General features: G+C 50.7%; 1 protein-coding gene across 1 annotated transcript in view; it reads left to right on the top strand.

Annotated features, from left to right (window-relative positions):
• LOC141252882 (tubby-related protein 1-like) overlaps positions 1 to 13,651 on the top strand; it is a 489,319-nt gene extending 475,668 nt beyond the window's left edge. Inside the window, exon 8 of the mRNA XM_073670636.1 lies at positions 13,518 to 13,651. Within this exon, the coding sequence (XP_073526737.1) occupies positions 13,518 to 13,651 (134 nt within the window). The remainder of the gene's footprint in view (positions 1 to 13,517) is intronic.
• Positions 13,652 to 13,919: the final 268 nt, after the last annotated feature.

Here is a 13,919-nt window from a genome sequence, read left to right as displayed (position 1 = left end):
AAAGACAACACCATGAGGATGTGTGTAGATTACCGGAAAATCAACCGTATCACACACAAGGATGCGTACCCCTTACCAAGGATAGAGGAGTCATTGGCTGCTTTAAGATCTGCTAACTTCTTCTCTACCTTGGATCTCACTAGCGGGTACTGGCAGGTTCCTGTAGCAGAGGCGGACCGGGAGAAGACCGCATTCACCACCCCGATGGGACTTAGCGAGTTCACCTGCATGCCGTTCGGACTCTGCAACGCCCCAGGAACCTTCCAACGATTAATGGAGTGCTGTCTGGGCCACAGAAACTTCGAGACGGTCCTGTTGTACCTGGACGATGTCATCGTATACTCCAAAACTTATGAGGACCACCTGAAACACCTGGCGGAGGTGTTCGAAGCTCTGGCGAGTTACGGCCTAAAGGTGAAACCCTCCAAATGTCATCTCCTGAAACCAAAGGTGCAATACCTGGGACACGTGGTGAGCGCTGACGGAGTGGCTCCCGACCCCGATAAGATCACCGCAATCAAAGGATGGCCAAGCCCTTCCAGCGTAAAAGAAGTGCGGCAGTTCCTAGGGTTGGTAGGCTACTACCGAAGGTTTATTCCCGGTTTCACCAAAAAGGCGGCGCCTATGCAGGACCTCCTGATAGGCCAGTCCCGGAAGGCCAAGAACCAGAAGCCGCCCTTCAAATGGGAAGAGCTAGAGGAAGAGTCCTTCCGCCAGCTGAAGATGGCCCTCACGGGGGATGAAATCTTGGCGTATCCGGACTATAGCCAGCCCTTCATCCTCTACACCGACGCCAGTAACGTCGGGCTAGGAGCCGTACTGTCCCAGATTCAGCAGGGGAAAGAGCGAGTAATCGCCTATGCCAGCCGAAAACTGCGACCCACCGAAAGGAATCCCGAGAATTATAGCTCATTTAAGCTAGAGTTCCTGGCCGTGGTATGGGCAGTCACCGAGCGCTTTAAGCATTACCTCGCTTCTTCCCGGTTCACCGTATACACGGATAACAACCCGCTGACACACCTGGACACGGCAAGACTCGGTGCCCTGGAGCAGAGGTGGATGGCCCGTCTGTCCAACTACGAGTTCACAATTAAATACCGGGCAGGGCGCTCCAATACCAACGCGGACGCCCTGTCCAGGATGCCCAACCTGCCGGACGGAGGAGAAGATCCGGAGGGACTGGAAGAAGTTGAACTCCCTGCGTTCCACCGTCATGGGACTATCCAGTATTCCCACCGGGTAAGGAGTAAGCAGGCTGCTACGTTGAACCCCTTACCTCACTACAACTGGGCGGAAACGCAAGACAGCGACCCTGCCGTCCGACTGGTGAAGGAGATGCTAACTCGCCCGGAGGCTAGCCTGGAATCAGACGCTCCAGAGGAAGCCAAACAACTATGGGCAGAGAAGAGTCGACTGTTCCTTTACAAGGGGAAGTTGTGCCGCAGAATGGTTAACTCCAGGACGCATGAACTACTCTGGCAAGTAGTGGTGCCACGAAGAGACGCAGCCATGGTGATGGAGGCATACCACGACGGAGCTGGACACTTCGGGTGGAAAAAGCTGGAGTTCCTGCTGCGCGAGCAGTTCCACTGGGTAGGCATGAGGGGAACCATCGAGAAGTGGTGCAGAGACTGTGGCCCGTGCAATCTGAGAAGGAAGGACCGGGCCAGCCAGAAGACTCCCCTGCAGTCCATCGTCACCCGGCAACCGTTGGAACTGGTAGCCTTGGATCATGTAAAACTGACCCCCAGCAGAAGTGGCTACGTCTACGCGTTAACCATCGTGGATCATTACTCCCGGTTTCTGGTTGTCGTCCCCGTCAAGGACTTAACGGCTCGAACAGCAGCTAGAGCCTTCCAGCAGCACTTTTGCCGTCCACACGGGTACCCGGACCAAGTGCTGACGGACCAGGGACCTGCCTTTGAAGCGGAGGTCTTCCAGGAATTCTGCAATCTGTATGGCTGCCGGAAGATAAGGACGACACCCTACCATCCGCAAACTAATGGACTTTGTGAGAAAATGAACCAGGTGGTAATGGATCTTCTAAAAACGTTGCCCCTGGAAGAACGCAGTCTGTGGCCTGAGAAGTTGCCCGATCTGGTGGACCTATACAACCACATCCCGGTAGGTTCCACCAACTGTACCCCGGCTTACCTAATGAGGGCAAGACCTGGTAAGTTACCTGTTGACCTGGAAATGGGAGTCCTGACGCCCGAGGACACTTCACCAGAAACAGACTGGGACACAGAGAGGCAGCAGCAGTACCGGAAAGTACAGGAGAGCGTGGAGCGAAGTCTCTGTCAGGCTAGGGAAAGACAAGAGAAGACTTACAACCAGTATGCTCCCGCTGTTCCCCTGGTACCCGGAGAGCAGGTCTTGAAGAGGAAGAGACGGCTCCACAAGTTGGACGACCAGTGGGAGAAGGACCCGTACACCGTACTGCCCTCAAGCCACGAGAACCCGAAGGTCTGTACCATCAGTAAAGACGGAGGGGAAACCACAGCCATTGTATCCCGGGACCACCTGAAGAAGTGCCCCGAACAACTGAGGAACCCTGAGGAGGAACAGGAAGACCATCGACCCGTGGAAGAAAGGGAAGATATGGTTAGTACCGTGCTCGGGGACTTCCCTCGGTCTTGGACTCAAGTCAATGGTGCAGTTGTGGTACCCGTACTCACCTTCCTCCAACCATCATCCCAAGAACCTACGGAGCAACGGGTAGAGCTGGAAGAGCAGCCGGTCCAGGAGGCAGAAGACTCCACCCAAGCGGAACAGGAGAATCCACCCTCTGCTTATAGTGAGCCTGCCGTACCCCTAGTGAGACAAAGAGCCGGTAGACAGCTGCCCAGTTTACCCTTGACAGCTCCTACACCCTGTAGTTCAGGGCCAGACAGTCAGCTCCGTAGGTCCACTAGGGCCACTAGAGGCCAGTTACCCGCACGTTGGAGGATCTAAATGTTTAAGTTGTTTTACAATGTTTACCTGTTTATTGTTGCTTGTGTATAATTTTGTGTTTCTAGTTATTTTTAGGAAACCTTGGTGGATTTACCGGGAATCCTTTGTATATAGTTGGAGCGTAACCCAGGATGGACTAGAGACTGTTAAGGACTCGGGGTAGGACAGACCCCTACCTGGTTACGTCTCCCTGTGTTGGTGAAATGGACACCTTTGCTTTTCTTCAAAGACTGCACCCGGTTGCGGACATCCGTGACCATCTTATTGTGTTTCCTTATTGTATTTTATTGTTCTTTGATATACCTTGTTATATTTTTCTAAAAAGTGTTTAGTCCCGGAGTACTAAATTTCACTAGGGGGGAGTGTGACACCCCAGGGGTCTGGTTGTCACAGTGATAGAGATATTACGTCTGAGAGCAGGTGGGAGGTCCTTTGGTCAGGGATCCTGTGCATGCCACACCTCCTGCCCAGCCTTGGGAGGGGAAGAACTTCCCCTGTATAAACCCGGGGCTGAGGCAGGGTTAGTGAGTCCAGGAAGAGTAGAGACAAGAGCAGCATAGGAAGCAGCAGAGTCACAAGGAGTCAGGGGCTGGCAGCTAAAGAGCTCGCCCTGACTAAGAAGATTCTTTACCGGACCCGGAGTCCGAGGCTGTGGGGACTAACTTCTACCCAGCAGCAGAATCCGTCAGGCAGGGGATTTCAGGTCCCCTGGCCCAGAAGCCCGAAGGCCCGGTCACACGCGTGGGACCAGCACCGCCATCGTGGAGCGGAAGCCATTAGAAGGCCCCGAGTCACCGGCCATACGGGTGAGCACCACACGGTACACTCAGGGACGTGGGCTACTTACATCAGCTTCTAGCAAGGTAGCCAGAAGAGTACAGTCAGCTTGGGAGGCCTACAACTACGCCTGGCCAGGGGAGATCCCATCTGCTCAAGGACTGACCAGGCCCCGTTCGCTAGCAAGTACTCCGGGAGGGTCTATCGTTGTTACCAGTAAAGACCCTGAACGCTACCATACCGTCTCTGAGTGGTTCCTGCTACCCCCATCATCCACGTCGGCTGCCCTGAGGCCATACCCCTCCCGTTGGGGGTTATACTATCACGCTGCACCATCCTTCCACCGGCCTCAGCGGTCTGCCCTGCAGCAGCAGCCCCCTGGCTGCATTCAACGGGTGGCGTAGTCATCAACCATTTTCTACCGCTAACAGACTGCCGTCCAGTTTGACTCCCTGGGCACGGACCGGGTCACCGCCACGAGACTACAACCCTAAACAGATCCGGCTCCGGGTAAGCTCCCGCGTGCGCAACGCAGCGCGACACAGGCCCAGGGGCGCGTCACCAACCGTGGTCTGTATGGAGTTGTTCAATAAAGGGCCCAAAATTAAGATAACATAGACGGGAGAGGTCTCTATGAATAGGAATTCCTAAGTATTTGATACCCTGTGAGGGCCAGACAAAGGGAAAGTTGGACTGGATGGAATCCTGTATGGATTTGGGGAGGGAGACATCGAGGGCCTCAGACTTCGCTGCATTGATTTTAAAATTTGACCATGTAACAAAGTGATCTATTTCAGCCATAACAGCAGGGATGGATATATGTGATTGAGTGATATATACTAGGACATCATCAGCAAATGCAGAGCACTTGTACTCGGTACCTCCCACCTCAATCCGCCTAATATTGGGGTTATGGCGAATTGATGAGAGCAGGTGCTCCGTCACTAGAATGTATAAGAGAGGGGACAGAGGACATCCCTGCCTTGTCCCATTGGTGATTATGAAAGTTGATGAAAATGTTCCATTTATCTTCAGCCTAGGTGATGTATTGCGATACAGGGCAGTGATTTTGCCTATAAAAGGGTCCCCTAGACCCCTACCCCAAGCTTTTTAAGAGAATAATATATGGCGTGCCAGGAGACTTTATGGAATTCTTTCTCAGCATCCAACGAGAGTATCTAATTACAAATTTTTAACTGCATCTAGCCCAGGAAATACTTTGTGCCTAGTAGCAGTGTCTGCTAGTCAGCGGATTATCCCAGCTGTTAAGCAAGCTACACCACCTGTAGTTTGGACACTTAATTTTTTCAAAGGAAATGGTTCGGGCCCCCGGGGCACTCAGTGAAGAACATCGGGGAGGCACGCCAAGGCACAGGGGCTGGGACTGGTGGTAGGATGCCTTACGGTGGACCATCAAGCTCGATCCTTATAAAAGCTTTTTAACTGCAGCAGCTTTAGTGGACGCTACTGGAGCTGGAATTACCACGGCTGCTGGCATGAGACTTGCCCTTCAATAGATCCTTGTAAAAGGATTTAAAGTGTACTCATTCAAATTAGAGAGACAATTTAAATTAAAAAGATTACACCTGCCTCCACCGCAGGGGGGCTCGCTCGACCCACCAGCGGACAGGCACCAGTATTGGGAGAGGGGGGCTGGCCGTCAGGGTCCACCGCGGCTCTGGCACAAACCCAGTGACACGGAGGTCGCACGGGCAGGAACGGACTGGCCGTGTCGGCTTTGCACTTTTTTGGTTTTAGAAGGGCATGACATGCCTATATCTGTGTCTCCCCCTCCTTTTACTCCTCCACCTCTTTTCTTTTCGCATGACTATATGCACTTGTCACTTTTCCATGTGTTAGTTGTGTCTTCTGAGCAGTTTGTCAGCTTTTGGACACCTTTGAAGGTGTTTTCTATGTGTTTCTATGTGTTTTTGTTTGCCTGCCATTGGTTTTAACAGTGTTCGAAGGTGTTAGACGAACAGTTCGATGAACAGTTCACTGAACATACGGGTGTTCGATGAACCGAACCGAACTCGAACACTACGGTGGTGGCTCAACACTAGTAGTCAGTGTGGGTGGAGATAGCAGCTTAGGGGAGCACATGACAGGGAGAGTATAAATAGGAAGCCATCTTAGTAAGACCAAGCCAGTCAGAGGAGGAGAAGTGACAGGAGCAGAGGCTCTGCATGAGCTCTGCTCCGGAGGCGGACCTAGCCTGGGAGGCCCAGGACTGAAGGAGAGAAGAGAGGAGTGGGATCAGGAAGGCTTCAGGCCATGCAGAAGGCCACCAGTACGCCCGCTGCTACCTGGAGGTAGAGGGGTCAGGTAAGATAAGGGGAACCGGTCCCTCAACTAGCGGAGAAACAGCAAGGCTCAACAAGAAACCGGAGGCTGCAGCATTTCATGTACTGCAGGCCAAAGTCCACACCAGTCTCACTAAGAAGGTAGCCACATAGGACCCAGGGGATGGAACACATGTCGCCTGCCAAGGCCCGAGGATACTGGATCGAAGTGTCACTGGGTGTGAGGTGCAGGGAGAAGGCCAGAGAAAGGACACACAGAAGGGGGTCCTGCTAAGTACTCCGGAGCTTTCTGGGGGTGGACAGAGCCCCTCACTGAGTACGCACAGCACGACGGGGGAGATTGCTCTGGTACCTGTAATCTGGACTGCAACAACTGCGAGTAAAAATCTTGGGACTGCATCACACGGACTCTGTGTTCATTACTGACTCCCTGCACTACAACCACCATCATCCATCCACACTGCCCTGAAGCTACACTCTTCCTGTGGGGAGTAATAATACCATTGCTGCAAAACCACCAGCTTCAGAGGACTGTTCCGCAGCGGCGGCCCATTTGGCCGCACTCCACAGGTGGCGTAGTCGGACATTATAAAACCCATTTATACAAATTACCCTTGGATTGACCGCCCTGGGTCATGGACCGGGCCACCGCCACAGTGACTACAACCCCCAGCGTCTACCGGCCCGGCTCTGGGTACCCCACGGCCCAGGGGGCGCGTCAACTTCATAGGTCCCTGATCTGAGACCACTCCTTCAGCGTGATTTGGACCACCTCTGGATCTCGTTGGCCCAGGCTATACGTCAGAACGTTTTGCACCAGGGCTTGTCGGTGCTGCCACAGTCGCTGCAACATGTGCAGAGTTGAATTCCACCGTGTCGGCACATCGCATTTCAGCCAGTAAAATGGCAGGCCCATCGACTTCTGTAGAGATCTAAGTCATTGAGCTGCGGGATGCGAACGGCGTAAGTGAGCACACAGCGATCGTGCCCTCTGCAGAAGGCCATCTAGTCCGGGATCGTGGGCTAAAAATTGCTGGACAACCAGGTTCAACATGTGAGCCATACAACGCATGTGTGTGACATTGCCCCGGCTAAGGGCCGCACCCAGGTTTGCAGCATTGTCGCACACGGCCTTCCCTGGATGCAGGTCCAGTGGAGACAACCATTCATGAAACTGGGTCTCCAGAGCGGACCACAACTTCTCAGCTGTGTGACTCGCATTTCCCAGACATTTCAAAGTAAACACCGCCTGATGCCGTTGAGCCCTACTGCCAGCATAGTAAGGAGGTGTGCAGGATTCCTTCTACGCAGTTAGAAAGCGGGTGGCACTACCAGACAGGCTTTGGGTGCAGGTGGAAGACCGAGAGGAGGTTGAGGAGGCAGAAGCATTGGAGGAACTTCTAGATAAAGAGGATTGACGAACAACTCGTGGGGACGGCAAGACTTGGACAGCAGCCCCTTGTCCTGCTGTCACCATAGTTACCCAGTGCCCAGTCAGCGACATGTAACGCCCCTGTCCATGCCTACTCGCCCAAGTGTCTGTGGTGAAATGCACCCTGTCACACACAGAGTTTCTCAAAGAAGCGGTGATGTTGTGTGCGACATGCTGGTGGAGCACAGGCACACCTTTCTTTGAGAAGTAGTGCCGACTTGGCATCTGGTACTGGGGCACTGCGACGGACATAAGGTCTCGAAAATCCTCTGTGTCCACCAGGCGGAAAGGCAGCATTTCTGTAGCCAACAGCTTGCAGATGGTGAAATTCAACCTCTAAGCTTTGTCATGGCTAGGAGGAAAAGGTCTTTTACTTGTCCACATCTGAGGGACCGAGGGCTGGCTGTTGTGCTTAGACGGGGTTGAGTAGGGTGTCCCCGACAAACTTGCTGGTCTGTGAGGAAGATGCAGGCAGAAAAGTTAGGTTGCCTTGATCCAAAGGTGGTGCTCTCGATGTCGGAGAGCGCTCAACACCAGCTGATGTTTCCACTTCCAAATGAAATGATGACCTGCCAATCACACTGGCTGTTGCAGGTAAAGAGGTGGCAGGTCTGCGTCCAAAAACATGTGTGACTGCTGTCCCCCCAGTCACAGAGGATGAATAGGCCGCGGATGCACAAGATGTGGCAGACGATGGTTGGCCCGGCCCGCTAGGCCGCATTATAGCACAGTGAGCTTCCCACTGCAACTTATGCTTCATATCCATGTGACGGTTCATGCATGAAGTACTCAAATTATAGATTTTTTGGCCTCTACTTAGCTTTTGGTGACAAATATTACAGATAACACGAGTTGGGTCATCCTTATTGATCTGAAAAAATGCCCAGGCTATGCAAGGCTTAGAGCCCATGCGCCCTGAAGAGCCACTATGACTTGTGGTCAGAGGCAGAATTGTGGTTGAGGATGCAGTTATTGATGTGCTTCCAGTACTCCGTCTCTGTCCAGGAAGGCGCAACCTAACCTCGTCGTCAATACCATCTGTGAAGCCCAGCTGCGCTTGGTATCACATATCCTAGAAGAGTGCATTGATGGAATCCTCCACAAGCGGCCCCCATAAACATTCACACATCTTCACCTTCCACCTCAGACCAGCAGAGGGAGCCCGTTAGGGATATAAATCGGGAAGGTGGAGCTAGGCAGTTCAGTTCCTCTGAAGAGTTCCTGCAGTAGAGAAGCCTAAGAGAGGTCAGTCGGCAGTGGAGCTCAGTCTAGTCTAGAGAACTCAGTTAATAGTTCAGCAGTGGAGCACGAGGCTCCTGTTAGCTAGATTCAGGGAGCCCAGTTAGAGCTTAAGGTGTGCCGGCGCCATAAGATCGGTGAAGCGCGGCAAGCTGCCGTTAGTGTGTATAGCCTAGTGAGGGCCCGAGTAGACCGAAGGCGAGTAGAGAGTTAGTACATAGGGGGCAGAGGAGCTTATCCAGCTCACCCCGAAGCATTTACCGGAAACCAGATCCGAGCTTACCGGGATCTCTATGACCCAGTAAGGCATAACCGGAATCTCTGGAGAACTACAAGTCCCAGGATTGCTAAGGTGCTGATACGTAACAGAGCCAGGAGATGCTTAGGCCCCGTATACTGTTAGCGTGAACTCCAAGAGAAGGCCCTACCACAAGGTCAGCCAGCGCAGGACAGAGACAAAGTTAGGCCTAGCTCCAGGCAGGTCAGAAACTTACTATGCAGAGGCAAGAAGCAGGAGGCCCTACACCCACTCATTGGGCAGGATCCTGATATGCACCCTTCACCCAACAGTGCTCCGGGATGTGCCTGAATTTCCACCAGTAAAAGCTACTGAAGTCACTACCGTGTCCATTCCCGTTCTTGCTCTGACCCAGCTGGGTCTCGCCTGTCCTGCATTCCCCCTGCATATGCTTTTCTGAGGCCTAGCTCCACCTGTGGGGAGCTATACCATCGAACTGCCTTATCACCGGCCTCAGTGGACTGCTGCAGCACTGGTGCTTCTCACCAGATACCACAGGTGGCATCACGAACTCTTATAAAATTAACAAATATCCACCCTTTTAAAGACTGACCCCAGGGTACGGGCCCGGGAGCCAACCACCGCGACATGCCAATGGCCGGGCAAAGGCCTGGGTACCGAGTCATCCCCATCCCCTGGGCTAGTCACATCCTCCTCCACCTCCTTTGCTGACCTCATCGACTGGCTGACTGTGGGTTGACAGTAAGTGGGATCTCCAATCTCGTCATCATCACCCTGTGTGTTCTCACACCCGTCGTCCTCAGAGCCAATCTTTTCCTGACCTGAAAAGTCAAGTTGTCGCTCCAATCAGGTATTTGAGTCTCATCATCGTCTTCATCATTGTCTCCACCAACAGGAGTTACAGTTTGGGAACGAGGGTCTACATTATGCTCAGAACCTTCTTCATCTGGTCCTGGATCTGACTCATAAAGATTCTGGGCATCAGTTGAGATCATTTCCTCGTCTGGATTAACAGAAGCTCTGGAGCAGACCTCCTTTTCCCAGGCTATAGTATGAGTAAACAGCTGTGCAGACTCAACCATCTGTGTTACCCCATACTCAGACGGGCAGCTGGAGACTTGGGAGATGTGAGGAAGCAAGTGCGATTGGGGTGACTCCTCTGAGGACTGGAGTATTTGTGATGTTGAAGTTGATGTGGAGGAGAGCCCACTTGAAGGAGCACTTGATATCCGTTGAAGCACCTGCTGTTTTTGTGCCTCATCTGGAATTTGTAGCGATGGGCGTGTCCGTAAGAAATGGATCGTATCACATTGACATTGTCCACGAAAAGAAGTAGACATCTTAGATTGGCTGGAAGATGGTCTTTCTTCTGCAGATGTTACTCTCCCCCACCGCGGGGGGGCTCGACCCTCCAGCGGACAGGCACCGGTATTGGGAGAGGGGGGCTGGCCGTCAGGGTCCACCGTGGCTCTGGCACAAACCCGGCGACACGGAGGTCGCACGGGCAGGAACGGACTGGCTGTGTCGGCTTCGCACTCCAGCGTAGTCCCTCTGCCCGCTCGCGCCCGTAACCTCAAAGGGATGCGCAAGCGGCTTTTCTTCCCAGGGCTGTTCCCCGCCCAGCAGGAATGTGGGGGAGCTCAGGTCGGCCTTCCACTGTACTCCATTACCTCCCTCGCCCTCTTTCCTTCTTCCGTTCTCCATCTAGCCCCTCGGCTCTGTGGTGTCCGCTCTCCCTCCAGCTCTCTCCTTCTCACAGGTGGACTACCGTGTGTATTCACACTGTGGCGAATCTTTTGGGCCCAGGCATACGAAGTTGTCAAGGTAATGGATAATATGTGCCCCCTTAGAAACGTCCATTACAACCCATTCGAGGAAGCAACTAAACGCCTCATATAGTGAGCAGGATCTAGACCACCCCATGGGCAAACAGCGATCTATATAGTATGCTCCTTCCCAGAAGCAGCCCAATAGGTGGACACTATTCGGAGGCACAGGTAGTAAGTAACCAGAACGCCGCATCAATGTCTGTTTTGGCCATTAGGGTGACCCTTCCCAACTTCTTGATCCGCCTGATTGCCTTGTCAAAGGATGTACAGTATATACTACTGTACGGGGTTCCGCGTCGATGTTGTCGTTTACGGACCTGCCCCTTGGATATGACAAATGGTGGATTAGTCCGAATGTATTGGGTTCCGTTTTTGGCACAACTCACAACGGGGATACCACTACGTCTTGTAAGGAAAGTGTTCTGAATGGAACCGCGATTCTACCTAAAGATATTTCTTTTTTTAATTTTCTTGTCACGACGTCTGGGTGTTGGTAGGCTGATTTTAGATTTTTACTCCAGCCTTTCTTGATTTCAGAAGGGCATGACATGCCTATATCTGTGTCTCCCCCTCCTTTTACTCCTCCACCTCTTTTATTTTCGCATGACTATATGCACTTTTCACTTTTCCATGTGTTAGTTGTGTCTTCTGAGCAGTTTGTCAGCTTTTGGACACCTTTGAAGGTGTTTTCTATGTGTTTCTATGTGTTTTTGTTTGCCTGCCATTGGTTTTAACGGTGTTCGAAGGTGTTCGACGAATAGTTCGGTGAACAGTTCGGCGAACATACGGGTGTTTGACGAACCGAACCGAACTCGAACACTGCGGGGGTTGCTCAACACTACTTACCACTCTGAGGCAATAAATAGTACCAGATTAAGAGGAGGACACATGTCAGCCGATAGACCTTCTCTGGAGTTTGAGGAATTGTCCACTTTACTGGAACTCCACTAACTAGACCTGTTACCCCTTGCAGTGTCACATCTTTCACCAGAGGGGCCTCTCCAACACTTCCATAGCTTTGATGTCACTCCACTTTCTCTTGGGGCTTCCCATGTTGTTGCTGTGGCACCTGCTGCTGCTGGAGCACAGAAAGCTCTCACTAGGTGGTCTAACTGCAACTAAATGCTGGCCCTGCCTGCTATAGCCCACCCCCCCAGGCTTTTTCCGGTCTTCTTGAAAGTTCAGGGTCACATGGTTTTTATGTTGTGTCATCAAGGCATGCCTCCCAGAGTGTGAATCATCCAGGTGCGCCTCTCGGGCACATATGCACAGTTTGAGCCGCGCCAAACTGACAACCACTGTCAGTGTGGTGCTGCTGCTTGTGCCTGCACACTGGTAAAAGTCCCCCTGGACCTACTTTGGCACTTTCAGGGACCCTGCATCGAATGAGGCAGGGAAGTGATCCCTGCCTGAGCAGACCAGCCTGGCCTGGGAACAAATAGAAGAACTTCCTTAATCTTCAGATACGCTGACCCTGCTAACAGGTTCCACCTTCAAGGACAGGAAACTAAACTGGTGCTAGGGCAAGGTACCACCTTTTTTATCCTGTAGTTTTTCTGCATTGAAGGGCCGATCACCTCTCTTGTGGTGCTGTAATGGTTGATCGAAAAATAAAGGAAGGTTTGATCATCTCCCTCATTATTAGTGTCCGAGGCAAGAAAGGCATATGCCTCCTTGGCTGAATACCATGTTTGGGAGGAGTGGGACATTTTTTTCAAGTGGTGTGTATGTGAGTGTTTGGTGCAATTTCTTTTACATTAGAACTAAGTGAAAAAAAGAAAAGAATCTAGAAAGAAAGAGATACAAATAAAATAAAGAGAATATAAAAATTTGGTAAAATAAATATCAAAGGGAGGGGGAAAAAGGGCAGAGCGGGGGATTGGGTTGGATAAGGAAAAATCTGTGAACTGGAACAGAGCAGGAATGTCTGCTTTCTTCTTACAAGAACACCAGCAGCACCAGTAGATGTGATGGCATGGGCTTGAAAAAGTCTGTGGCACCGCTAGGCCCAGCACAATGCGACAGAACAGCACAGTGACTTCTAATGAGAAAGTTCAGAGTGCAACTCTGCACACTGATTTTTGAGATCTGGGTCATTGATCAATTGCACCAATGAGTTCGAGGCTATAGCCTATGACCAGTGCTGATACAGGACTGATCATAGCTGGACCTCAGTGTTTCAGATTTCATTGCCTGAATCACTGTTATTGGCTGTTCATAAATGTGTGGGGTGTGGGGGGTGGGGGTGGGGGGGTACCTTAATGTCGCATTTTCTCTATGACATACTCCGTATGTCCAAGATAAAGAAGTCATTTCCTTCCATGATGTACAGGCCAAGGTTGCAAAGGAGTTAAGTGCATCCCCGAATAAATACAGCAAAACTAACATGCAAGTTCCAGAAATAAAAAGCATAAGCCTATTGTGTTTTTTCTTGTTGCCACTGTGAAAACAGGAATATTTTAAGATTTTTTTATGTGGACAGTCACATAAAAAAGCACATCAATGTACGAAAATATAATTTTAATTAAGTTTTCTTGGAACATAGTACATCTTCTAATTTCCTTTAAAACATTAACAACAAAAAATTGGCAAATTTTCTGGAAAGTCATTTTTCACTTCAATTCTATTGAAAATCTGTGGACAGATATGAAAAGCATAGCATAAAACTATTATATAAAAATATAAAAAGCAACAAACTAACTTTCTTTGTTCTTTCTTCACAGTTGATTATAACATCTTGCAATTTGGTCGCATAGCAGATGATGCATTCACCATGGACTATAAGTATCCTATGTGTGCGTTTCAAGCATTTGCGATTGCACTATCTAGCTTCGATGGAAAGTTGGCATGTGAATGATATCCCTGAGTATTTTGCACTTAATTAAAGAAACTCTCAATACATGAAAAAAAAAATATTTATAATAAAACCGAAAGTCATATGTGTCATTTTTCTGTACATTTACCACAGGCCATATAACACAATGCGTAAATGATCATAACAAAATAATGTATAGATAGCCTTTACTTTTTTTGACTAATTGATTTTCAATGTTATCCTAAATGCTATGTAAATTTGCTTCTCATATGCAAAATTAAACAACTTTCTATATAGTCTTCATCAGGGC

The sequence above is a fragment of the Phyllobates terribilis genome, unplaced genomic scaffold (genome assembly GCF_046119375.1).
Source record: "Phyllobates terribilis strain yellow unplaced genomic scaffold, ASM4611937v1 Scaffold_2__4_contigs__length_985480577, whole genome shotgun sequence".
NCBI lineage: Eukaryota > Metazoa > Chordata > Amphibia > Anura > Dendrobatidae > Phyllobates > Phyllobates terribilis.
Note: the sequence above shows the minus strand (reverse complement) of the source record. Positions and strands in the feature narration are given on the sequence as shown.